The 27,795-nt window shown below is 46.2% G+C and overlaps 1 protein-coding gene across 6 annotated transcripts in view; it reads right to left on the reverse strand.

Moving 5' to 3' along the window:
* LOC311426257 (rapamycin-insensitive companion of mTOR-like) overlaps positions 1 to 27,795 on the reverse strand; it is a 238,986-nt gene that overhangs the window by 91,960 nt on the left and 119,231 nt on the right. For all 6 annotated transcript variants that reach the window (XM_084502479.1, XM_084502476.1, XM_084502477.1 and 3 more), the window contains 2 exons: positions 4,081 to 4,212; positions 2,967 to 3,030 (listed from right to left, as the gene is read on the reverse strand). Coding sequence is in view for 4 of the 6 variants with exons in the window: in XM_084502476.1 (XP_084358602.1) it covers positions 2,967 to 3,030; positions 4,081 to 4,212 (196 nt within the window). In the remaining 2 variants the exon portion in view is untranslated. The remainder of the gene's footprint in view (positions 1 to 2,966; positions 3,031 to 4,080; positions 4,213 to 27,795) is intronic.

A 27,795-nucleotide genomic window follows, 5' to 3' on the forward strand; every position in this document is an offset into this window, starting at 1 on the left:
CAACTGTTTAGAAAGAGCTATTGCTGCCTTTTTCAGATCATTTCCAATAATTTCTTTAGCAACAGAGAACACTATCCACTGACAAAGAGCAGATTACAAACTCTTCTAGAAGATTAATTCATAATGCATTAGATTCTTCAATACCTATTCAACTGTTTCATTAGCTAAGACTGACCTCTCATGATTTATAGGGAACCTCCTTCTGCACACAAGAGAAGTTGCAGACTATAAAAAAGGACAGTCAACAAAAGATACTGCTACAGAATTTGGAAGGCAACTACCAGTAACAGCTCTGAATCCTCTTGTATAGTACCTAATCTTCTTAGAACTGCAGTGTAATTCAGCTTTATCATCTTATATAGCTACATCGCAAAAAAAATCTTAAGAGTGAAAAGATGAAACCAGACCTACTTTCATTAATCATTAGTGATTAAGAGATAAAACCCATTTACAACAAATTTGACACAAAATAGAACAGTTTTTAACTGCCAATGTTCCTTTACACTACTGAAGAACTCCTGTGCCATGGAAATCCTCAGCTACTAGTTTAAGAATTTAAACCAGATTAAGGAGCAAGACCACATGCACACATTAAAGGAAAAACAAAACAAAACAAACAAACAAACAAAAAAAAAAAACCCACCACCCCAAATACCCAAATAAGGCTTTGACTACAAAGGCTGAGTAGCTATCTATTCACATTTTTTCATAGTTTGCTAAAATTAAATATGCATATCCTATATACTATGGAATATGAACATTGCTGGCGTTAAACAGATGTATTACTAAGGGGAAACAGTTGTGTTTTTTTTTTTTGTTTGTTTTGTTTTGTTTTTGTCTGACTGATTTAAAAGGGAACAATATAATTTCATAACATATCACATTTTTTCTACTAATGAAAAAAATGAGATGAGAAAAAATGCTCAAGGAAAGACTGATTTCTTTTAACATTCAACTCCAAGTATTTTAGTAGAGTAAATACAAGTTTTGCATTTGTTTTCATTCTGCTCTATAAACTTAAATGCAATTTTGAAGACCAAGGACAGGTGATGCAAGATAACTTATAAGCAACTATGATGAAGTAACAAAGACTATGAAGTCAGCCTTTAAAGATTCCTTTAAAAAAAATTTTAAAAAAAGAAGGCAGTTCATATATATACTTCACCCCACTTCTGCTTTGAAAATAAAACATTCTACCTCTTAAATTATTAAAAAATGGACAAACTGACTTTGATTAGATGGAGAAATGCTTTTTGAAGCAACTTTATACCATTGGTCTCATGGCTGAAGACTGTTAAATTACAAAGCTCTCACTAGGAGACACTGCCCCACAGAGAGCAGTCAAAAGAGAATACAAGCACTCAAAGCCCTCAAAAAAGTTTAAAAAGTGTAAAGTTGTTTTTCTTTTCTCTTCCTCTACTACTTTAACCTGCACATTTTTTTTAAAAAAAGTTTACCACTAAGTGCCTTTATAAATTCAGAAAACGACTAATATTTTACATATTGTTCTTCTCCTCTATGAAAAGGATGAGAAGAAAGTGAGAGAATGTTTTAATTTTAAAGTTTTATATCTATACTATTCTTACACAGGAATATTTACTATCAAAAATGAGGTAAAGAATTTTGTCCGGACTTTAGAACAGAAATCAACAGCTCTTATATGCTGATGGGACCCAGTTCAGTTCTTCCACAGCTCACTAGTAAACACCATCTTCTGAATGAATTAATTAACTCTGCCTGATTGTAATATTTGCCATCCATTCTCCTCTCCTAGACCTTTATATACTTTTTTTAGGAATCCTAAAAACCACTGAGTCTGAGCCAAATAAAGCCAAATCATTACAAATGTGTTTCCATTCCATCTTCAGATTTAAGTTATTCTGGCCCTATAGTGATGTTTTCTTTAAACCAGATTAACAAATAACATTTGTAAATGGTGACTTCCTCAAGGACCTGTGCCACTGATACAGATGATCCATCCTTTTTTGTTGTTGTTGTTCTTTTATTTTTTTCTTTTTTAGCTTTAAAACTGTTTTTAACAATTGTGCCAATCAAACACATTGTTTCTTCTGTAAAATAGAAATGAAGTGAGCTCATTTTAAGAAAAGAAATTGCATATCAAACCTCCATATTTTCAACCTAAATATATACATATGTACACGCACCAAAAAAAACACAAAACACAAACAGATTAAACACTGTGCTCCTGTGAAACAATTCTTCCAACTACTTCAAACTTTACCTGAGTTTTTAAGATGCTCAGTAAAGAGTACAAGCAAGATAAAAAACAGCAAAATCCAATACAAAGGCAGACTACTATAATCACCTAAGAAAATAGCTTCAGTAGCTGTAATACACTATTTTCTCTAGGATCAACTTGAAAATGCAGCTACCACAACTTCAAACATCTCATGTCCATGGGTACATGGTACAGTAATCAGCAAAGACTAACTTATTGCATAACAGAAAAAAGGGGAAAGGGAAAGGGAAGATGGATAACACCAGCCTCCACAGATAAAGCAATAAGGCTGAAAGCATTCCTTTAATTGCAATGGCAATTTTACTTCTAAGTGGCAGAAAATCTCCAGTCCTTCATTCACAGGTGTTTAATGACACTATACAATGAAGTTAAATCATTAGATGATACTTAATAATGTGGTTCTTATACCCTTGCACTCATCATTTGATGAGCTGTTCCCAAATCTTGTTCAGTTTTACCTCTATCAAAACAAAATTACCTGGATTTTTCTAGATTACTCAAGATTCTCAGTCATAAGAGATTAAAATCAAAATAAGTCTCAGCACTAGCTTTCTTTCTCTCTCTTTTTTTTTTTTGAATTAACAGCTATAATTTCTTCTCATATGATAAAATAAGACTGTGTGAAAAAGAACTGCTGATGGAGAAAACCTGGAATCAGTACAGCTGACTGATATAGCTAGTTAGACCATATATAGTTAGATTTTACCTTTCTGACTAATCGAAGTGCTTGTGTTCTTTCTACTTCATTACTCTGTTGTATGTCAATGCACCTAAAATAAGTTAAAAACATGTTTTGTTTATAACAACATTAACTTTCACCTTAACTGTTAACATCTCTCATTAATATTCATGCAACTAAATAAAGAGAATAAAAATATTATGAATTATTGTTTTAAAAAATGCTTTTCAGCAAATATATTCATGATTAGTTAATTAGTTTCAATTTATATTATATTATATTTATATTATTTACAGTTATTTTCATTATAAGTAAATCACTAAAATGCTCTCAAATATACAATGACAAGGCATAACACCTCCAACAATTCTGAGCTAGCTACACCTGTCATTTCAAATAAGCCTAAATAAAAGCATTCATATTTCAAATCAACATTCTATGCATTCTCAGATCAGAAAAGTCCATTTGCCCTAACAAAATTTAACAGCACACTAAAACTGTGTGTGTGTGTGTACATATACATGTAAAAAAAAAAAATAAACACACACACACACATATATCAGTATATTAAATGCAAAATTATTTTAACAAAGGAAGCACTAGAAATGATGATAATTAGATCTAGTCACCATACTGACCTTATTATCTCATTGTTAGTTTGCCCTTTGGTATCTTTCTGTTGTGGTATGGGTTAGATAAATTCTTGGGCATGAACAACATTTTCATCCTGACATTGTACTAGAGGCTCTACACTATGGTGATGATACAAAGAATCGAAACAAACCCCACAAAACAATTTAAGACATGAAAATTACTAAAGTCCCGACCTTCTAATAATACCATAAAGTAATTTATAATTAATGACATTTATGATTCAGAAACATATTTTGTGCATCTAATTTTTTAGATTATTCATAGTAGATCATGTATTAGGATATCACTTTATTTGGATTAGAAGGTGTGATGTATTATGAATCCAACATTTTAAAGAATTATATTATTCATACTGAATAAAACAGGCTATTATAAAGCTGCATATCAAGAATATAAGAGGATATGAAACCATCTTTTCAAACCTGTCTCAACCATGAAAAATAAGTGATTTACAATTTTACAATTTACAACAAGAAGGGAAAATTACCTTGCTATCAAGTAATCCACTTTCAACTTCAGCACCTTCTGGAGAATACTGGAGTCTCGAATGAGATAGCGAAGGGCTCGCAATCCTGCTGCTCGCACCTCTTTTGCTTCATTTAGTAAAGCTAACCGCAGACTACAATGAAGGAAACAAAGGAGGTAAACAATTATATAGCAGCAGATAGACTTCACCATCAGACATGAAACTACTACATACTCATTTAAAATAAAAGTCTGATTTTTAAAGAGAAATATTCTGCATTAATTTTCTGTTTCTGAGATACTTACCTGTGCAGCCTAGAAGGCAAACCCTCACCTTGCTAACAGATCTAGACAATATATTAATCTGTAGAAAGACACAGATCGTTTTCCCCCCTTAAAATATATATATATATATATAAATAGTTTGTACACCCCTGAAATTATATATGACTAAATGGTATATGACTTGCTATTTTACAAAACAGCTGACCAAAATATGAGTCTGTCGTGATTCCGCTCGAGTGGGCAGCCGAGCTCCACCACAGCCGCTTTCTCACTCCCCCTCCTCAAAGAGGAATGGGGAGAAAATATGTGAAAAGGGCTCAAGGATTGAGATAAGGACGAGAAAATCACGCAATAATTATTGTAACGGGCAAAACAGACTCGGCATAAGGAGATAGTAAGATTTATTGCCTACAACTAACAAGCGAGAGAAGTGAGAAAACAAAGGAAAAAAAAAACAAAAGCACCTTCCCCCCATCCACCCTCTTCCACCTCCTCCCCCTGAGCGGCGCAGGGGAACGGGGGAATGGGGGTTATGGTCAGTCTACAGCACTTCTTCTCTGCCGCTCCTTCTCGGTCACTCTTGTCCCCTGTGCTGTGGGGTCCCACCCACGGGATGCAGTCCTTGATGAACTGATCCGGCGTGGGCTTCCCACAGGCAGCAGCTCTTTCAGAACTGCTCCAGATATGGGTCCGTACCACGGGGTCCATCCCTCAGGAGAAAACTGCTCCAACCTGGGTCCCCTATGGGCAGCAGCTCCTGCCAGGTCACCTGCTCCTGCGTGGTCTCCTCTCCACAGGCTACAGGTCCGGCCCGGAATCTGCTCCGGCAGGGGTCTTCCACAGGCGGCAGCCTCCGTTGGTGCAGGGCCACCTGCTCCACCGTGGTCTCCTCCACGGGCTGCAGCATGGAACCCTGCTCCACCGTGGTACTCCATGGGCTGCAGGGGGACATCCTGCTTCACCATGGTCCTCACCACAGGCCGCAGGGGACTTCTGCTCCGGCGCCTGGAGCACCTCTCCCACCCCCCTACACTGACCTTGGCACCTGCAAAGCTGTTCTCTCACTCCCGGCTGCTGTCTGGCGCAGTGTTTTTTTCCCTGTCTTAAATATGCTCTCACAGAGGCGCAAACAACATCACTTATTGGCTCAGATCTGGAAAACAATGGGGCCCTTCCCAAACATGGGGCAGCTTCTAGATCTTTCTCACAGAAACCACCCCTATAGCCCCCTGCTACCAAAACCTTGCCACGTAAATCCACTACAGAGTCCTAAAAAAGTAACCTAATTTAGTTAAAATTTTCTAGAAGATAAACAGGTAGACAGTATTTCTTCCACTGCTACACTGTTAATCCATAGACATAGATCTTCAAAACATGTCTTAACACCTAATTGAGACAAATTTGCATCTTAACTAATTATATGCACGACTTTCTAAAGATGAACCACTCTCTAAAGATATTACAGTACAAGTATGTTTACATGACAAATAAAAATCAAAAGAAAATATGTAATTTAAGCAGCCTTACATAGCATAAATTTCTACACATTTCATTTCAGAATACAATCAAAATGTATTTCTCTTTACAGATTTTGAAAGTGCTTTGCTTTCATCAAGATGACCTCTCCTAACTGTCATGATAATGGAATTCCTAAATACACCGGCGAGGTGTAGTGGTTTTACTCGGGTGGGCAGCCGAGCTCCACCACAACTGCTCTCTAACTCCCATTCCTCAAAGGGAAAGGGGGGAGAAAACATGATGCAAAGGGCTCAAGGGTTGAGATAAGGGCAGGGAGATCGCTCAACAATTATCGTGACGGACAAAACAGACTCAGAGTAGGGAGATAGTAAGATTTATTGCCTAACAGGCTAGAGAAATGAGAAACAAAGGAAAGAAACCAAAAGCACCTTCCCCCCATCCGCCCTCTTCCACCTCCTCCCCCAAGCGGCACAGGGGAATACACCACCAGGCCCATATATTAGGCACCACCAATCAAAACTTGGATAAAACAGCCCTTCTTTTCGGTCTGTCACGCACTTCGTTCGTCTCCGCCCACTCCCCTCACGAAGAATACGGAACTGCAGATCAGAACTCCGCACTCGCGTCGCAGCAATGCTGCGTCTCACTCACACAGCACAATCGCGCAATCACACAGAGAGGCCTCTAGCACATCTCATTCATACCACAAGAATATAATTTAGAATGATAACCAACAAAACAAGTATCGTCTCTGACTGTGTTCTTCGTGGAGTGACTTATTCCACTTTGTTTCAAACCCTTACACTTACACAAATACTTTCAATACAAAATACATGGACATTTAAGAATAAGACATACAATTATTAACACTCCGGTTAGTATCCCTCCAGCAGCTGAAAACATACAGTTTGTCCACAGCTTCAGGAGGTCTTTGTCTGCTCCTGCAGTGAGCGGCTGAGAGTGGAGTCCCCTCTGAGCAAAACACTCAGGGTGCACCTAGGGGCGTCCGCTCCGCAGCTGATCCCGCAGCCGAGCAGAGTGTCTCCTGCCTGGCTCACCAAAATGACTCACAGAAAGCTGACTCCACAATCAGTAAGATTGTAAAGTAGGTATGTTTACTCAGCACTGGGCGGGGGGGGGGGGGGGGGGGGGAGAGTAGCCCCACCAAAGTCGTGCATGCCTGACGTGGCAACTTGCTTTGGTTATATCCAGTAAAGAGTTACATATACATGAAGTTTCCCAATACACTTATACATATGCATAACCTGTCCCTTTGTGAACAGTCCTCCTTATCTCAGACCCCTTGGTTAAAGTCCGAACCATGAGGTTGTTTTGACCTGGTTCTCGGGGTCCGAGGGGTTCCTGTTATCTGGAGGTCTAAGCGCAGCACAGGCACAGTACATTGCAAATGTAGCACATATTCATTCTTAATCAATCGCTCTCTAATTTCTAATTCCATGTTTCAGCTGCAGCATACTTGCTCTCTTCCGGATCCACGGGTATTCTACTATTAACATTAATGTTCAAAGCCTGACAGACCCAGTCCTCCATGGACCCAAATATCGGCCAAAATACATGGGGTCTTAAAGGTTCTTTTGGTCATTCTATCATATAATACTGGACCATTTTTAATTTCACTCCTTCATTTTCTGGGGCCCCTATTGTTCCAGTTTCTAATCGTTATTCCTAATGGACTTTCTGGTGGTATGTCTGGTAATTTGCTCCCTTTCTTCTGATCCTTGGTCTTCAATTCTGTCTGACCCATCTAGGAATTTTACTATGGCAATTCCCACAGCCCTTGGTTACCTTAGTAAGAGTGTCTTGCAGGGGGTTTAGGACCTATCACCCACCCACGAATCCTATAGGAATCGCTTCGGTCCTTCACCGGCCAAGTCCCTCACGGGAGACTGGAACCGCGGTTAGAAGACCTCCACACTCGCTTCGGAACTAAGTTCCGTCTCAGTCACACTCTTACACACACAGGCAACCGAATCCCACCCAACCGAACAGTATACTCCTTAAACACTTAAGACTCCGTCGTCTTTGTTCGGATCTTCGCGCGCAGAATTACGGGCAAAATACAGTGCTGCAGCCGGCAAGGGAGCTCATAAAAAAATCAAAATCTTTGCTTACCTTTATTCAGGTTCAAGATGGCATTAATCCCGACCTGACTCGAACAGGAGCCACCAAATGGTGGGGTGCCTCTTCTTCTGAATCAGAATTCAGGAACCAAAGCCATCCCGGATGAGCCCCCATTTGTAATAAATGGCTCAGTCTTCAAAATAGGACTATAAACAAAGTTTACGATTTATTAAAGGAATAGAGGTAAGCAAACAGCGCTGGGTGCGCTGGGAGTCTCTGCTCCACCAAGACGCACACCAGTTACGTCAAGCAGCTGATTTTTATGCTCCTAGGCTAATATATGTTCATTACTACTTCTAAAAAAAACAGGGTTATTATAATTAGTTTCCGGAATCCAAACCCTCCTACTGGAGCATGCGTATCAGTTTCCGGTGGTCCCTCTGGGGGTCTCTGGGGGTCTCTCGTGCTGAAGGCTCATAGTCTTCCTCCCTCTTGTCCTTCTCCTTTGTCCAACTTGGCTGTATGTCAGAGACTTGTGCAGCGTCCCCTGCAAGCTTTGTCTTTTAGCTGTTCTTCAGCTCTCCCTGTCTCTTTAATCTCCTGGCCAGATATCAGAGACTTGCATAGTGTCCCATGCAATAGTCATAATAGTTAGCAGTTATTCTGAAACCCCCTAGATATCAGAGACTTCAAGGAGACTACAAATACATTTCCCTTCAAGCTCTCTATTGACACGAATTGCTAAAACATTCCTTTGCAAGATACAAGAACTATATACATTAACCACTGTTTTTCTTAGACTTGTGGTTATACAAGGGTATGTAAGACAGAAGGTCACATTCATCATACCATGCAGCCCTAGCATTGTTCCATACTGACACGAATCAGATGAACACATTTCACAATCCCCCATCTCCTTTTTCATGGTATTGATTCGTGTTTTCCTTTCTAATCCATGTCAATACTTGCCAAATTGATACCAATTTTGGATCTTTGTTTTTATTATCATCAGGGAATGGGTTTTCTCTTTCCCTGGTTCTGGGTCAACGGGTACCGCAAATATTTGCATTCCTTGTATAACTGAGTGTATTAGTCTGGTAATACAATCATGGAATTATTAACAATCCTCCACATATCCCCAATACAACCACCCTTATTTTAGCAAACCAATCACCACCCATAAAGCCCCCTTTCATAATCCTTTTAGATCGATTCCATTCCAAATTTGAACTGGGACATGTGCAATTTTCTTCATTTCTTTTACAAGTTCATTTACAGCTTTTCTTTCTGTTGTGATTTAACCCAGCGGGCTGCTAAACAACACATGGCCATTCGCTCACCTCCCCTCCTCCTTCTCTGGGATGGGGGAGAGAAACGGGAAAGTGAAGCCTGTGAGTTGAGATAAAGACAAGAAAATAATAACAATAATAATGATGACAATAATGATGATAATAGTACTTCTAGTAATAATGTGTACGAAACAAGTGATGCACAATGGAATTGCTCACCACCCGCTGTCCGATGCCCAGCCTAACCCCGATCAGTCTGGCCCTCCTCCTGGCTCTTGCACCCCCAGCCTGCCCGCTGGCAGGGCAGCATAAGAAGCTGAAACGTCCTTGGCGTGGTGTAAGCACTGCTTGGCAACAATTAAAACATCAGCATATTATCAGCACTCTTCTCATCCTAAGCCAGAACATAGCATTCTACCAGCTACTAGGAAGAAACACCCTCATCATCAATCTCTAAACAGCAATTACTAAGGTTAAATTTTCCTCCTTCTTGTGCTAGTAAATAATCCAAAGGTAGGCAATTTTGATACAAAGCAGTTCTCATCTTGGTATTTTGCTTTGCAATTATTCCAAGTGCATCTCCGGTTTTATTTACAACTATTTCTATTACAGCTTGTAACCTAATTATTCTATTAAGCATATATATTGGGGTCCTATAGCCCCAGGATCTGTCTTCTGCCCACGTAGCTGAATCATAATAGGCAAACGCCTTCAATCAAGGGGTTGGGCCTGCTTTCAGGGTTGATTCGGGCTTGTGTTACCGTTCAGCTTGTCAAGGTGATCCAGCTCCTGGAAAACGAATCACAATTTTATATGGGTTTAAAAAAAAGGTTCTTATGTTATTTTCTCAGGACAACCTGACCTTAGTGTGGGAGAAGTCCGGTCAAGGCCCTCTCACTCGGCGGTCAATACCCATAGGGGTTGCTTCCCTCGGTAGACCATACGCACCGCAGTGGAGGGTCCTGCCCCGGTCTTGCCTTCTCCCTTTCCTCCCTTCAGGCTTGTCCCCTTTATTTGGCATCCTTAATTCATGCAGAGCCTCGTTGCCAGAATATGAGTTCTTCTTTAGCTTGAGTTTCAGTTCCCCAGGAGCAGACTCAACCCTCCAAGTTTCGGTAGTTACTGGTCCTTTTATTCTGGATGTGTGGGTCCAACCCCTTTCTGCTGTTCTCACAGCTGCTTCAGTAGTAAGTAAAACAAGGTATGGTCCCTCCCATCGGGGGTTCAATGATTCTTCCCTCCAGGTTTTTATTAAGACCTTGTCTCCTGGTTGTATCTTATGAATAGCAAATCCTAAACGTGGTGTTTGAGCCATCATTCCAATTTCTCTTAGCTCTTGTAATCTCCTTCCAAGAGTAATTATATATTTCTGGATGCTACGATCCTCAACTAAATTGTTCCCTGGAGGCATCCCTTGAGAATAAGGCATACCATATAACATTTCATATGGAGATAATCCAGTCTCACTGTGTGGTTTAGTTCTTATGTTTAAAAGTGCCAATGGTAAGCATTTCGTCCAGGGCATTTGTGTCTCAATCATTAATTTAGCCAATTGTTGTTTTACTGTTTGATTCAGTCTTTCTACTTTCCCTGAGCTTTGTGGGTGCCACAGAGTATGGTATTCCCACTGAATACCTAATGATTGACATAATAACTTTATTATTTTAGAAGTAAAGTGTGTGTCCTGATCAGAATCAATGTACTGGATTATCCCATATCTAGGTATCAGGTGTTCTAATAGAATTTTTAACCACCATTTGTGCTGTAGCTCGTGCTACGGGATAAGCTTCTACCCATTGTGTTAAATGATCTACTATTACCAATAGATATTTTATCCTCTCTACTTTGGGCAATTCAGTGAAATCAACTTGAACTTTCTCAAAAGGCCTATAAGCTGTTTTTTTTTTGTTTGGTTGGTTGGTTGTTTTTTTGTGTTTTTTTTTTTTTTTGTGTGTTTGTTTTTTTTGTTGTTGTTTTTTTCTCCCTCTCGTGGCTGCTTGTCGAAACACTTTCTTATTTATCTTCTGACAAGTTAAGCAACGTTGTGTAATTTGCTTTGCTATCTAAAAAAAAACTCTGGGGGTCTCTCGTGCTGAAGGCTCATAGTCTTCCTCCCTCTTGTCCTTCTCCTTTGTCCAACTTGGCTGTATGTCAGAGACTTGTGCAGCGTCCCCTGCAAGCTTTGTCTTTTAGCTGTTCTTCAGCTCTCCCCGTCTCTTTAATCTCCTGGCCAGATATCAGAGACTTGCATAGTGTCCCATGCAATAGTCATAATAGTTAGCAGTTATTCTGAAACCCCCTAGATATCAGAGACTTCAAGGAAAGCCTACAAATACATTTCCCTTCAAGCTCTCTGTTGACACGAATTGCTAAAACATTCCTTTGCAAGATACAAGAACTATATACATTAACCACTCTGTTTTTCTTAGACTTGTGGTTATACAAGGGTATGTAAGACAGAAGGTCACATTCATCATACCATGCGGCCCTAGCATTGTTCCATACTGACACGAATCAGATGAACATATTTCACACTACCCCTCCTCAAAGGAAGAGGAGAAGAAAATATAATGATAAAGGGCTCAAGGCTTGAGATAAGGACAGGGAGATCACTCACCAATTACCATTATGGGTAAAGCAGACTCAACACAGGGAGATTAATATAATTTATTGCCTATTGCAAACTAGAGCAGTGAGAAACTAAAAGCAAACTAAAAACTTCTTCCCCCTCATCCATCCTCTTCTACCTCTTCCTCCCGTGTGGCAGGGGAATTGGAAATGGGGGCTTTAGTCAGTCCCTAATGCTTCATCTCCGCCACCCCTTCCTGGTCACTCTCTTCCCCTGCTCCAACATGGGGTCCCTCCCATGGGATGCTGTCCTTCTCAAGCTGATCCTACATGGGTTTCTCACAGGCAGCAGCTCTTTGAGAGTTGCTTCAATATGGGTCTATACCACAGGGTCCATCTGTCAGGAGTAAACTGCTCCAACATGGGTCCCCCATGGTCAGCAGTTCCTGCCAGATCACCTGCTCCTGCATGGGCTCCTCTCCATGGGCCCGGAGTTCCTGTGAAGGCTCTTCATGGGCCACATCCTCCATCACAGCAGGTCCACCTGCACCACCATGGGCACCTCCATGGGCTGCAGCGTGGAGATCTGCTCCGCTGTGGTACAACATGGGCTGGAGGGGGACAGCTTACTTCACCATAGTCCTCTCCACAGACTGCAGGGGAAGTTCTGCTCTGGTACCTGGAGCACCTCCTCCCCCTCCTTTTTCACTGACCTTGGTGTCTGCAGGGCTGTTTTTCACTCCTCGCTCTCCCAGCTGCTGTTGTGCAGCAGTTTTTTCCATTTCTTAAATATGCTCTTCCAGCATCACTCATCAGCTCAGCTGTGGACAGCAGCAGGTCCCTTCTGGAGCTCTTTCCTGAGGTGGGGCAGCTTCTGGATTCTTCTCACAGAAGTGAACCCTGCAGCCCCACTCCTACCAAAACATTGCCATGTAAACCCCATACAGATACACTGATGCCTTCTCATGTCAGTGATGTTTTATGGTGTGGTGGTTCCACTCGTAAACCCACTACATATGGTCTCAGCCTGAATTATGACTGCTGAGTTCTAATACTTTAAATTCCTGGTCTCTCATCTATATGTGGATATAGCAATGTCTAGGGAAAGAATCACAGAATCACAGAATTTCCTAGGTTGGAAGAGACCTCAAGGTCATCGAGTCCAACCTCCAACCTAACGCTAACAGCCCTCCACTAAACCATATCCCTAAGCTCTACATCTAAACGTCTTTTGAAGACTTCCAGGGATGGTGACTCCACCACTTCCCTGGGCAGCCTGTTCCAGTGCCTCACAACCCTTTCAGTGAAGAAGTTCTTCCTAACATCTAACCTAAAACTCCCCTGGCTCAACTTAAACCCATTCCCCCTCGTCCTGTCACCAGGCACGTGGGAGAACAGGCCAACCCCCACCTCGCTACAGCCTCCCTTGAGGTACCTAAAAAGAGCGATAAGGTCACCCCTGAGCCTCCTCTTCTCCAGGCTGAACAAGCCCAGCTCCCTCAGCCGCTCCTCGTAGGACTTGTTCTCCAGGCCCCTCACCAGCTTCGTCGCCCTTCTCTGCACCCGCTCAAGCACCTCGATGTCCTTCTTGTAGCGAGGGGCCCAAAACTGAACACAGTACTCGAGGTGCTGCCTCACCAGAGCTGAGTACAGGGGGACGATCACCTCCCTAGCCCTGCTGGTCACACTGTTCCTAATACAAGCCAGGATGCCGTTGGCCTTCTTGGCCACCTGAGCACACTGCTGGCTCATATTCAGCCGACTATCAACCATCACTCCCAGGTCCTTCTCTGCCTGGCAGATTTCCAACCATTCCTCTCCCAGTCTGTAGCTCTGCTTGGGGTTATTGCGCCCCAGGTGCAGGACCCGGCACTTGGCCTTGTTAAACTTCATGCAGTTGACCTCAGCCCATCGGTCCAGCCTATCCAGATCCTCCTGCAGAGCTTTCCTACCCTCAAGCAGATCGACACACGCACCTAACTTGGTGTCATCTGCGAACTTACTGAGGGTGCACTTGATGCCCTCGTCCAGATCATCGATGAAGATATTAAAGAGGACCGGCCCCAGCACCGAGCCCTGGGGGACGCCACTAGTGACTGGCCTCCAACTGGACTTGGCTCCATTCACCACGACACTTTGGGCCCGGCTATCCAGCCAGTTTCTAACCCAACGAAGCGTGCGCCAGTCCAAGCCAAGAGCAGCCAGTTTCTTGAGGAGAATGCTGTGGGAAACAGTGTCAAAAGCCTTGCTGAAGTCAAGGTAGACCACATCCACAGCCTTTCCCTCATCCACCCAGCGCGTCACTCTGTCATAGAAGGAGATCAGGTTCGTCAGGCATGACCTGCCTTTCATAAATCCATGCTGACTGGGCCTGATCGCCTGCTTCCCCTGCAAGTGCTGCATGATGACTCTCAGGAGGATCTGCTCCATGAGCTTTCCTGGCACTGAGGTCAAACTGACAGGCCTGTAGTTTCCCGGGTCTGCCCTCCGGCCCTTCTTGTAGATGGGCGTCACGTTTGCTAGCCGCCAGTCGATTGGGACCTCCCCCGATAGCCAGGACTGTTGATAAATGATGGACAGTGGCTTGGCCAGCTCCTCTGCCAGTTCCCTCAGTACCCTTGGGTGGATCCCATCCGGCCCCATCGACTTGTGCACATCTAAGTGCCGTAGCAGGTCACCAACCAGTTCTTCATGGATAATGAGGGCCACATCCTGTTCCCCATCCCCTTCCACCAGCTCAGGGTACTGGGTATCCAGAGAACATCCGGTATTGCCGCTAAAGACTGAGGCAAAGAAGGCATTGAGCACCTCCGCCTTTTCCTCATCTCTTGTAACTAAGTTTCCCCCCGCATCCAGTAAAGGATGGAGATTCTCCTTAGTCCTCCTTTTTGTGTTGATGTATTTATAGAAACATTTTTTGTTATCTTTAACGGCAGTAGCCAGATTGAGCTCCAGATGAGCTTTGGCCTTCCTAATTTTGTCCCTGCACAGCCTCGCTACTTCTTTAAAGTCCTCCTTAGTGGCCTGCCCACTTTTCCAAAGCTTATAAACCCTCTTTTTCCTCCTAAGATCAAGCCACAATTCTCTGTTGAGCCAGGCCGGTCTTCTTCCCCGCCAGCTCGTCTTTGGGCACGTGGGTACAGACCGTTCCTGCGCCATGAAGACTTCCCTCTTGAAGAGCGCCCAGCCTTCCTGGACCCCTCTGCCCTTCAGAACCGCCTCCCAAGGGACTCCACCAACCAGTGTCCTGAGCAGTTCAAAGTCAGCCCTCCGAAAGTCCAATACAGCGGTTTTACTGGTCCCCTTCCTGGCCTCGCCAAGAATAGTGAACTCCACCATTGCGTGGTCACTCTGCCCGAGACAGCTCCCGACAATCACATCCTCCACCAGTCCTTCTCTGTTTGTGAAGAGAAGGTCTAGCGGGGCACCTCCCCTGGTAGGCTCACTAACCAGCTGTGTCAGGAAGGTATCTTCCACGCTCTCCAGAAACCTCCTAGACTGCTTTCTCAGGGCTGTGTTGTGCTTCCAGGATATGTCAGGGAAGTTGAAGTCCCCCACGAGTACAAGAGCTGATGATTTTGCAACCTCTGTCAGCTGCCTGTAGAATTCCTCATCCGTCTCCTCATCCTGGTTCGGCGGTCTATAGCAGACCCCGACCAGGACACTAGCCTTGTTGTCCCTGCCGATCCTAACCCAAAGGGACTCGACCTTGTCATTCCCAACCTCGAGTTCTACAACCTCGAAAGACTCTCTAATATAGAGAGCCACACCACCACCCCTTCTATGCTGCCTGTCCCTTCTATAGAGCTTATAGCCAGGCATTGCAGCACTCCAGTCATGAGACTGGTCCCACCACGTCTCCGTGATGGCAACCAAGTCGTAGCCTGCCTGCCGCACGATGGCTTCCAGCTCCTCCTGTTTGTTACCCATGCTGCGTGCATTGGTGTAGATGCACTTCAGCTGGGCCATTGCCTTATCCTCCGGCCTTGCCATTGTTCCCCCTGGCACAGCTCCAACAATCCTAGCCTCAGCCCCATCCCCCTTCCTACCTAGTTTAAAGCCCTCTCAATGAGCCCTGCCAGTTCCTGGCCCAGGATCCTTTTTCCCCTAAAAGATAGGGACCCGTCTGCGGCCATCAGGCCAGGTGCTGAGTAAAGTGCCCCATGATCAAAAAACCCAAGATTTCTGCGTTGGCACCAGCCCCGGAGCCACGTGTTTAACAGGTGGGCTTTCCGTGTCCTCTCTGAACCCCTCCCTGCCACCATAGGGATGGACGAAAACACCACCTGCACTTCCGCTCCATCCACTAACCGACCCATTCCCCTAAAGTCCCTTTTGATAGCCTTGAGGCTTCTCTCTTCGATGTTATCACTGCCCGCCTGGACTATCAAAAGGGGGTAGTAGTCAGAGGGGCGTACCAGGTTAGGAAGCTTCCTGGCAACGTCCCTGACCCTGGCCCCAGGGAGACAGCAGACTTCCCTACGGGTAGGGTCAGGCCGACAAATAGGGCCCTCTGTTCCCCTAAGAATCGAGTCACCAACAACAATAACCCTCCTGTCTTTCTTGGTGGAGGCAGTCCTGAGGCGCGGAGTGGACCTCCTCGCCCCAGGCATCCTCCTGGGAACATTTGCTACCTCTTCCTCACACACCGACCTCTCAATCTCTAGGGCCTCAAACCTGTTGTGTAAGGGCACCTGGGAAGGTGGGGCCGGAAGGGGAGAGCATCGCCTGCGATGTCGAGCAGGGACCTGTTTCCATTCCTCCTCAGCTCCCAGATCCCCTCCCTCTGCCCGACGGGGACAGGGCAGGGGGTCCGCCTCCATTTGGGGAGTCTCACCTCGGCACCTCCCCTTGAGGCCCTGCAGGGAGTTACTCCAGAAGTCTATCTCCCGCTCACACTCCCTGATGGCCCTCAACCTCTCCACCTCCTCCTTGAGCTCCGCCACCATGCGGACCAGATCATCCACCTGCTCGCACCTCACGCACGCAGTTTCTCTGCCTCCCGCCGATGGCAGCAACAGGCTCAGACACTCCATGCATCCGGTGACCTGAACTGCGGCATTTTTTAACGGGTAGTCGGTCTGCGTGTGTACCGACTTTCTGGAGAGCGCGCCGTGCCTGGTGGCGACCATTATCGCCTAGTTACGGCTGTTGTTAACGAGGTGTTGTTTGTGTGTAGGGGGAGCGCTCTGCCCTTCCTGCGCGAACTGCCGCGCTAACTGCCGCGCCACTCCCTTCTGACGCGCCACGCCCTGTTTGCCCGCCCTGGTCGCCGCGCTCCTGGTCGCTCGCGCTCCCTAAGGGCTGCTTTTGAATGGCTGGGGAGGGGGCGCTGCTGGCTCCGCCTTCGCCTCGTCAGCCTCCCTCACGAGGGCTGCCGGGTCCTGGCGGCTCCCTCAAGTAGGCTCGATGCCGGAAAAAATTAGCCCTGCCTGGCCCGATCCCCCGCTCCGCTGCAGAACGTGTCTGCCCCGGAGCCGATCGCCTCGGCAAATGGATCAGAGATCAACTATTTTTTGGCAGTCTTTTGAAATATAGTGAATAGAAATGATCAGGATATCTCTTCTCAACTGCCTACCATTGACAGATTCTTTAAGTAAAAGTGCAACCTTTCCTGTATGTGCACTGCTTTGGGTCAATAATCCTTAATATCAGAATTAGTTGTGCAGTCAGTTGAAGCAAGTCTGTAACCATAGTAATCTCAAAGCTTAAAAAAGAGAAGGACTTGTGGGAGATGTGGTTATCGGGAACTGTCTTGGGCAGAGTGACCAAGAAATGGTAGAGTACTCTATTCTCGGTGAAGTCAGGAAGAGGATCAGTAAAACTGCTGTCTTGGACTTCCGGAGGGCAGACTTTGAGCTGTTCAGGACACTGGTAGGGAGGGTCCCTTGGGAGTCACTCCTGAAGGACAGAGGGGTCCAAGAAGGCTTAATGCTCCTGAAGAGAGAGACAACCGCTCTCTCACTCCTCCTCCCCAAAGGGAAAGGGGGAGAAAACATGATGTAAAGGGCTCAAGGGTTGAGATAAGGACAGGGAGATCGCTCAACAATTATCGTGACGGACAAAACAGACTCAGAGTAGGGAGATAGTAAGATTTATTGCCTAACAGGCTAGAGAAATGAGAAACAAAGGAAAGAAACCAAAAGCACCTTCCCCCCATCCGCCCTCTTCCACCTCCTCCCCCAAGCGGCACAGGGGAATGGGGGAATGGGGGTTGCGGTCAGTCTATAGTACTTCATCTCCGCCACTCCTTCTCGGTCACTCTCTTTCCCTGCTCCAGCGTGGGGTCGCTCCCACAGGATGCAGTCCTCGCTGAACTGATCCTGCGTGGGCTTCCCACAGGCAGCAGCTCTTCAAGAACTGCTCCAAATATGGGTCCGTACTACGGGGTCCATCCATCAGGAGCACACTGCTCCAACCTGGGGCCCCCACGGGCAGCAGCAGCTCCCCCCAGATCCCCTGCTCCTGCGTGGGCTCCTCTCCACGGGCTACAGGTCCAGCCTGGAATCTGCTCAGCCAGGGGTTCTCCACAGGCTGTGGGCTCCATCAGTGCAGGTCCACCTGCACCACCGTGGTCTCCTCCACGGGCTGCAGCGTGGAAACCTGCTCCACCATGGTACACCATGGGCTGCAGGGGGACAGCCTGCTTCACCATGGTCCTCACCACAGGCTGCAGGGGAACTTCAGCTCTGAGCCTGGAGCACCTCTCCCCCTCGTTCTACACTGACCTTGGCGCCTGCAAGGCTGTTTCTCACTTTTCTCTCTCCCAGCTGCTGTTCCCCAGCTGTTTGTTTGTCCCCCCCCCCACACACACACTTTCTTAAATATGCTCTCACAGAGGCGCAAACAATATTGCTTATTGGCTTGGCTCTGGCCAGCAGTGGGACCCTTATCTAACATGGGGCAGCTTCTGGATTCTTCTCACAGAAGCCACCCCTATGGCCCCCCTGCTGACAAAATCTTGGCACGTAAACCCATTACACAAGGTTAAAAAAAAAAAGTTTCAATAGATATCTGAGAATGTAAACACTTTGGAGAGTGAGACAATTTCAACCCATACAAATTGATTTTTTTTTTTAATTTCTTATTCTAAGATGGTCAGAAATTGTAATCAGCTATTCTAAGGACAAAATCTTCTGAATCTTTCTGGAGATCAATTAGTCAGTCCATGAAAAAGTCACTGTAACAGCAATCTACTTCCAGGCAATGGCCAGACAAAATAGAAAGGCTGCAATACCACATCCAAATAAAAAGGAACTGATTATTACATCCAGCACCAAGTAGGGAATTACGTAAAACTGCTACCTTGGACTTCCGGAGGGCAGACTTGGAACTGTTCAGGATGCTGGTAGGGAGGGTCCCTTGGGAGTCAGTCCTGAAGGGCAGAGGGGTCCAGAAAGGCTGAACGCTCCTGAAGAAGGAAGTCTTAAAGGCGCAGGAGCAGACTGTTACTGTGTGCCTTAAGACAAGCCGGCGTGGAAGAAGACTGGCATGGCTGAACAGGGAACTTTTGCTGAGTGTCCGGGAGAAAAAGACTTTATGTCCATTGGAAATAGGGACAGGCAACTCAGGGACAGTACAAGGAAGTTGACAGCATACATGGAGTAAATCAGAAAGGCATGAGCTCAGCCTGGCCACAGTGGTAAAGGATAACCAAAAATGTTTTTATGAATACATTAACGGTAAGAGAAGGAGAGTCTCCATCCTTTACTGGACGCAGGGGGGAATGTGACTACTAAGGATAAGGAAAAGACTGAGGTTCTCAATGCCTTCATAACATCTGTCTTTACTAGTCACACCACTTATTCTCGAGGTACTCAGCCTCCCAACCTGGAAGTCTGGGACAGGGAGCAGAAGACACCTGCCCCCCCCCCCCCCCCCCCCCGATTCAGGTGGAAACAGAGACCTGCTGCTCCACCTGGACTGTCACAAGTCCACAGGGCCAGATGGAATACACCCAAGAGCCGAGGGTGCTGAGGGAGCTGGCGAATGTGATTGCTGGGCTGCTTTCCATCATCTATCAGTGGTCGTGGTCATTAGGAGAGGTCCCAGATGACTGGAGACTTGCTAATGTGATGCTCATCTATAAGAAGGGTTGTAAGGAGGACCCAGGGAACTGCAGGCCTGTCAGCCTGACCTTGGTGCCAGGAAAGGTGATGGAAGAAATTATCTTGAGTGCAATCACACAACGTGTGCAGGACAAGCAGGGGATGAGGCCCAGCCAGCATGTGTTTATGAAAGGCGGGTCCTGCCTGACCAACCACATCTTCTATGACCAGGTAACCCACCTGGTGGAGGAGAGAAAGGCTGTTGGGGAAAAGGCCCATCCTCTTTAATATTTTTATTGATGATTTGGATGAGGGAATTGAGTGCACCCTCAATACGTTTGCAGACACCAAGTTGGGGGGAAGTGTTGAGGGACCTGGACAGGTTGGGTCGATGGGCAGAAACCAGTGGGATGAGGTTCAACATGGCTAAGTGCTGGGTCCTGCACTTTGGCCATAACAACCCCATGCAATGCTACAAATAGTTCATACTATAACAAAATAACATCTTCATAATTTGGTTTCTCTGAAAATACAGTTTGGCCAATTTCTACTCCTTGGCCTGTTGCGGGTTAAGGGTAGGAATTTCCCTGGCTCACAACACTCTTGGACCTGTAGCATATCCACACTTACAAGAAAGATCAGAAGTAAGCAGTCAGAGCTCTCCAGAATGTTCAACCTCTATTCTCTGAAGAGCAAAGCAGCAACTATAACTTTCCAAAATGACTAAAAACATGCTTCTAAGTTTTAATTTTAAAAGTGCAGATGGTTACACACCCAAGGTAATCCTCTACAAAAACTATGCTCGCTATATGGACAGGAAAGACACAAGATCACCCAGTCAGTCTCTGGCATGCCACTGAAAATGGAAGACGTACGAGGAACGGCTGAGGTCACTGGGCCTGTTCAGCCTGGAGAAGAGGAGGCTGAGGGGAGACCTCATCACAGTCTACAACTTCCTCGTAAGGGGTTGTCAAGAGGCAGGAGACCTTTTCTCCATTAACACTAGTGACAGGACCCACGGGAACGGGGTTAAGCTGAGGCAGGGGAAATTTAGGCTGGACGTCAGGAGGGGGTTCTTCACAGAGAGGGGGGTTGCACACTGGAACAGGCTCCCCAGGGAAGTGGTCACTGCACCGAGCCTGTCTGAATTTAAGAAGAGATTGGACTGTGAACTTAGGCACATGGTCTGAACTTTTGGGTAGACCTGTGCGGTGTCAAGAGTTGGACTTGATGATCCTTAAGGGTCCCTTCCAACTCAGGATATTCTATGATTCTATGATTCTATGATTCTAAAATGAACATTTATTTCTATTTGGTTGCCTGATATTGTGGGTAGTAACTTGGAACAGAGTAACGTGTACTCTGCAGAAATGCTACCATGTCCCATTTTAACACTTCTGTAGCAATGACATAATGAGGCTGCCCAGTTAGAATGTGCATCAAAAACATTTTATTCTACACACGTATGAAAAACTGTAGTTAGAGCAACTTTTCTAACATTGTCTTCCTTCTGCAGGGAAAAACCCTTGTTTCTAGAGCCAGAAAAGTTTAAGGAAAACCATCTTTGTAGTGCTTAGCAGAGCAGCCAGGTGTTTCCCAGAAGCTTTGCTTCAAATTACTCATTTGCTAGTACAGCGGGGAATCTAGCAACAGATCTACAACACAAGGAGAACACAACAGACATTTCTACTATCAAATCGATCATATGAATACAACAAGCTATCTCGCTCACAGTTGGATGATATCAACAGTCCTCTGTGCTTCCCCTTCTCAGGGAGTTGTAGAGAGCAACAAGGTTCTCTCTTATCCTTCTTTTCTCCAGACTAGACAACCCAACTGTCCTTAGCCTCTCCTCACAGGACACGCCTTCCAACACTTTTACCAGTTTTGTTGCCCTCATATACCTTTAACAGCTACCCAGAGCCGTGAAGCCATTTGGTAGCCATTTTGTAATGAGTGTCTCTGAACAAGGAAATCATTTCAGTAGTCAGCTTAGCATTAGAAGGTGAGTAACATTTTTGGATGATTATATACAACAAAAACATGAGTGAAGCAATATAAATCCAACCCCCCTGCCATAGGCAGGGATGCCACCCACTAGATCAAGTTGCCCATGGACTTGTCCAACCTGGTCTTGAACACCTCCAGGGATGGAGCATCCACAACCTTTCTGGGCAACATGTTGCAGTGCCTCACTACCCTTACAGTGAAGAATTTCCTCCCAATGTCTAGTCCAAATCTATCTTATTTTAGTTTAAGACCATTCCCCCTTGTCCTATCATTATCTACCTGATAATGGATGGAGTCCTCTTCCATCTATTTTATAAGACCCCTTTAAGTATTGAAAAGCTGCAAGCAGGTCTCCCTGGAGCCTTCTCTTCACCAGGCTGAACAGCCCCAACTCTCTCAGCCTTTCATCACAGAAGACGTGCTCCAGCCCCTTGATCATTTTTGTGGCCCTCCTCTGGACTCGCTCTAACAGATAAACATCTTTCTTGTGCTGGGGGCTTGTGGTGATTTTACTTAGGTGGGCAGCCAAGTTCCACCACGGCCGCTCTCTCACTCCCCCCTCCTCTTTGAGGAGGGGGGAGAAAATACGACACAAAGAGCTCAAGGTTTGAGATCAGGATGATTTAATTAAAGGGAAAGGGAATGGGAAAAAGAAAAAAAAAAAAAGAAAAAGAAAAAACAACAACAACAAGGCCACGCGTAAGCAGAGAGGGAAAGGAAAAAAAAAAAAGTTATTCTCTACTTCCCATCAACGAGCGATGTTCGGCCACGTCCTGGGAAGCAGGACCTCAAAACACATAACAGTTGTTCAAGAGGACAGCCCCCTCCCCCATGAGAGGCCCCCTTTTATTGCTGAGTGTGACATCATTACATAATTTGTTATGGAATATCCCTTTGGTTGGTTTAGGTCAGCTGCCCTGGCGATGTCCCCTCCCCATCACTTGCCCACCCGCAACCTGCTGGCTCTTGGGGGCTTGGAGGGAGTCCTGATGCTGTGCCAGTACTATGCAGCAATAAACACAACACTGGAGTGATACCAGTGCTGTTCCAGCTACGAGTGCCGAGTACAGCACTGTGTGGGCTGCTGCAGGGAAAGCAATTCTATCCCAGACAGACCCAGCACAACCTCCACCCCTTATTCCATGACATTTGTGTCACACTCAGGTCCCACATAGTTTAGTATGTAGATATTCTCATCACCATTGTTCCCTGTCCATTAAAATAACGATAGATCTGTACTTCTTTTCATTCCATAGGCCTTTACCCAAAATGTTCATAAAAACTGTTGATGGTTTCAGCTTCGTCTGTCAAAGTGGTCACTCAGGGCAGGCGGAGTTGGTTTTCTGGATGCCAGTACCAGCTTAGCTCACATCACTGTTGCACTTGCCCGTTGTCTTGCAAAGTTGACTTGTGGTTGGTTCTGCAGTGTCCTCCTACAACACACAACTTAGATTACAGATTGTTTTTCTCCCAAGGTTAAATCTCCTTGAGGCACACACCTGATACCCCAACCTTTTGCATCACCCACCAGGTGTACCTTGGGCGAAGACAATCCTACGAGTGGGTTTGCTATTTCCCAAGGCAGGAGCAACCCACTCGGTCCACCTCTTCGTTGTTCTGATGTTCTTCAGTAGCGCAACTCTTGGGCATGTGGGCATTTACGTGATGTTCCTTTACAGTCAGGTTTTCTACCCAGGCAGCAATATCTTGCCACAGTGTAGCAGCCCAGACAGGTTTACCTCTCCGCTACCAGTTGTTCTGTTTCCATTGCTGCAGCCACCCCCACAGGGGATTTGCCACCATCCATGAGTCAGTGTAGAGACACAGTATTGGCCATTTTATTCATTCAGCAATTTCTAGGGCCAGCTGGATGGCTTTTACTTCTGCATACTGACTCGACTTGCCTTCCCCTTCCATGGCCTCCACAACTAGTTGTGTGGGACTCCACACAGCAGCTTTCCATTTCCTATGGCTCCTTACCATGTGGCAGGATCTGTCAGTGAACAACACATACTGCTTTCTGTCTTCTGGCAATTCAGTATATGGTGGTGCCTCTTTGGCACGAATTACCTCTTCTGTTGGTACTCCGAAATCCCTGCCCTCCGGCCAGTCCATGATCTCTTCCAGGATTCCTGGGCAATTAGGTTTTCCCCATTCAAACCCACTGTGTAAGTAATGCTACCCACTTACTCCACGTAGCGTTGGTTGCATGGTGTATAGTGGGAAATTTCCCTTTGAACCTCCAATGTAACACAGGTAGCCATGGGGCCAAGAGGAGCTGTGCTTCTGTACCCACAACTTCTGAAGCAGCTCGAATCCCCTTATATGCTGTTAATATTTCCTTTTCAGTTGGAAAGGAAACATCGCTTATTGGCTCAGCTCTGGAAAACAATGGGGCCCTTCCCAAACATGGGGCAGCTTCTATATCTTTCTCACAGAAACCACCCCTATGGCCCCCTGCTACCAAAACCTTGCCACGTAAACCCACTACAGGGCCCCACTGCTGACCAGAGCCGAGCCAATAAGTGATGATTTTTTGTGCCTCTGTGAGAACATATTAAAGACAGGGGAAAAAAAACGCTGCGCCACACAGCAGCTGGGAGAGTGAGAGTGAGGAACAGTCTTGCAGGCGTCAAGGTCAGTGAAGAAGGATGGGGAGAGGTGCTGCAGACGCCAGAGCAGAAGTCCCCTGCGGCCTGTGGTGAGGACCATGGTGAAGCAGGATGTCCCTGTGTTGGGTCTGTCTGAGCTGGAGTCACCTTTTCCCTGCAGCAGCCCGCACAGTGCTGTACTCTGCACTCGTAGCTGGAACAGCACTGATATCACTCCAGTGTTGTGTCTATTGCTGCATAGTGCTGGCACAGCACCAGGACTCCTTCCAAGCCCCCAAGAGACAGCAGGCTGGGGTTGGGAAATGATGGGGAGGGGACATTGCTGGGGCAGCTGATCTAAACCAACCAAAGGGATATTCCATAACACCTGATGTCACACTCAGCAATAAAAGGGGGGGCTCTCGTGGGGGAGGGGGCTGTTCCTCCTGAACAACCACTACGCGTTTGAGGCCCTGCTTCCTAGGACGTGGCCGAACATCGCTCGCTGATGGGAAGTAGAGAATAATTTTTCCTCTCTCTGTGCTTCCGCGCGGACTGATTGTTTCTTTTGTTTCTGTTTTTCCTCCCCATTCCCTTTCCCTTTAATTAAATCATCCTGATCTCAAACCTTGAGCTCTTTGTGTCGTATTTTCTCCCCCTTCCTCTTTGAGGAGAGGGGGAGTGAGAGAGCGGTTGTGGTGGAGCTCGGCTGCCCACCTGAGTAAAACCACCACAGTCCCCCTGCAGCCCATGGAGTACCACTGTGGAGCAGGTTTCCACGCTGAAGCCCGTGGAGGAGACCACGGTGGAGCAGGTGGCCCTGCACCGATGGAGGCTGCCGCCTGTGAAAGACCCCTGCCTGAGCAGATTCCGGGCCGGACCTGTAGCCTGTGGAGAGGAGCCCACGCAGGAGCAGGTGACCTGGCAGGAACTGCTGCCCGTGAGGGACCCAGGTTGGAGCAGTTTGCTCCTGAGGGATGGACCCCGTGGTACGGACCCATATCTGGAGCAGCTCTGGAAGAGCTGCTGCCTGTGGGAAGCCCACTCCAGATCAGTTCATCAAGGACTGTATCCCGTGGGTGGGACCCCACAGCACAGGGGATGAGAGTGACCGAGAAGGAGCAGCAGAGAAGCGCTGTAGACTGACCATAACCCCCATTCCCCCATTCCCCTGCGCCGCTCAGGGGGAGGAGGTGGAAGAGGGTGGATGGGGGGGGGAAGGTGCTTTTGATTTCTTTCCTTTGTTTCTCACTTCTCTAGCTTGTTAGTAATAAGCAATAAATCTTACTATCTCCCTATGCCGAGTCTGTTTGGACAATAATTACTGAGTGATCTTCTTGTCCTTATCTCAACCTTTGAGCCCCTTTCATCGTATTTTCTCCCCATTCCTCTTTGAGGAGGGGGAGTGAGAGAGCGGCTGTGGTGGAGCTCAGCTGCCCACTCAAGTGGAAACACTACACTTTCCCATTTCTCTCCCCCATCCCAGAGAGGGAGGGGAGAGGGTGAGCAAATGGCTGTGTGGTGTTTAGCTGCCAACAAGGTTAAACCACAACAGTCTTTTTGGCGCCCAACGTGGGGTCCGAAGGGTTGAGATAATGGCAGATCTGACCAGAGTGTGGTAAACTAATATTGGTATAAGTATTAGACCTGCTTAATAGTCACTTGTCATAATGCTGATTGCTTTAATCTCAACTCTGCTGCGCCTGTTTTCCAAATTGAGTATTATAGCACATTATTTTCCGTATGTGCTCTGTCATGTTGTTTATTCTCTCTGGGCCCAGGTTTAAGATCGTTATGGTACTGTGTGTTGTAACAGTGGCTTATGAGAGGATGAAATTTCTGGTCATGACTCTAACTTGGTATTTGTACTCAGTAACATAGTCGACTCTATACTTTGGAAAACGTATCTCAGAAACTATTACACCTATTGCCTTTTTTCATTAGGGAGTCAATCTGTGGAGGGGAAAGGGGAAGATATTTTTTCTTACTCGATCACTCTCCCTTTCTCCTTCACCACCCTCTTATCCTCCAAGCTTGTTACAATCGTTCGCCAAAATATTGAATATCCTTGGGATACTCAGACCAGCATGGTCTTGTTGTTATGTCTCCTGAATGTGCTTCAGGTTTTGTTTAAAGTAAAAAAGCTACTTAGGAATCTCATCCAGAGATCTGTCCTGAGGCAGGATAGTTGTGAGTGGCAGGGAGTATGGGAGGATATGGGCAGGTTTCTAGAGCAGTGGGCAACTCCAGCGTTTTGGAAATTCACCCCTGAACAACTGCAAAATCCTAAAAAACTGGTAGAATGCTTGAAAAAAGGGTGTAATGACTCTGTCAGTTCCAAAGTGACGTAACGTGCTGGGGTCTGGCCCATGCCTATCGAGCTGCAATTGATACTACTATCAACTTAGTGACAGACCCTGTGGCCTCTCTAGGTCCTGTGACAGACCCAACGGCCACTCCAACCCCTATGATGGACCCTGCAGCCGCTCCAGCTCCAGTTCCTGCAGCTGCTCCAGTTTCATTTCCTGCAGTCGCTCCAGTTCCTGCAGCCGCTCCAGCTCCTGTAGCTGGGTCAGAGAAACGAGCTGTAGCAGTGCAAGTTGCCCTTGCAGAGGGCATTCTAACTCCTGTGGCAGACCCTGTAGCTGCATCAGAGAAACGAGCTGTAGCAGTGCAAGTTGCCCCTGTAGAAAAATGGTGTAGAGATTCAGGTCATTTAGAACGCAGAGAGTCTTCTGCCAAATCTAGGTATAGAGACGATGATGCTGGGCCATCAGGGATTCAGGAGGAGGAAGATGAGGATGCCGAAAAATCAACAGTAACTACCCAAAACCTATACCAACGTGAGCTACGAGATGTGCGAAAAGATTTTGGTCACTGCATAGGAGAGCAGCTTGTCACCTGGCAGCTCCAGTGCTGGGACACTGGAGCAAATTGTGTGGAATTAGAGGGCAAGGAAGCCAGGCGGCTGCGATCCCTTCCTGGAGATGCAGGCATTGACAAAGCAATTGCAGATGGAGCACAATCTCACAGCCTCTGGAGGCATCTCCTCTCAGCTGAGAGGGAAAGGTATCCCTTCAAGGAAGAACTTTTATGTCTACCAGGCAAGTGGACCACTATGGAGAAGGGAATCCAGTACCTGAGGGAATTAGCCGTACGGGAAGTGATTTATGAGGATCCAGACCTCAGACAAACATCCAAAGATCCAGATGAAGTCAGGTGTACACGATCCATGTGGCGGAAGTTTGTATGGAGTGCACCATCATCATATGCCAGCTCATTGGCAATAATGGCCTGGAAAGAGGATGAGGAACCCACAGTGGATGAAATGGCTAAACAACTCCGGCAGTACGAAGAAAGTCTCTCCTCTTCCTTACAGGCCTGC

The sequence above is a fragment of the Aythya ferina genome (genome assembly GCF_964211825.1).
Source record: "Aythya ferina genome assembly, chromosome: W".
Taxonomy (NCBI): domain Eukaryota; kingdom Metazoa; phylum Chordata; class Aves; order Anseriformes; family Anatidae; genus Aythya; species Aythya ferina.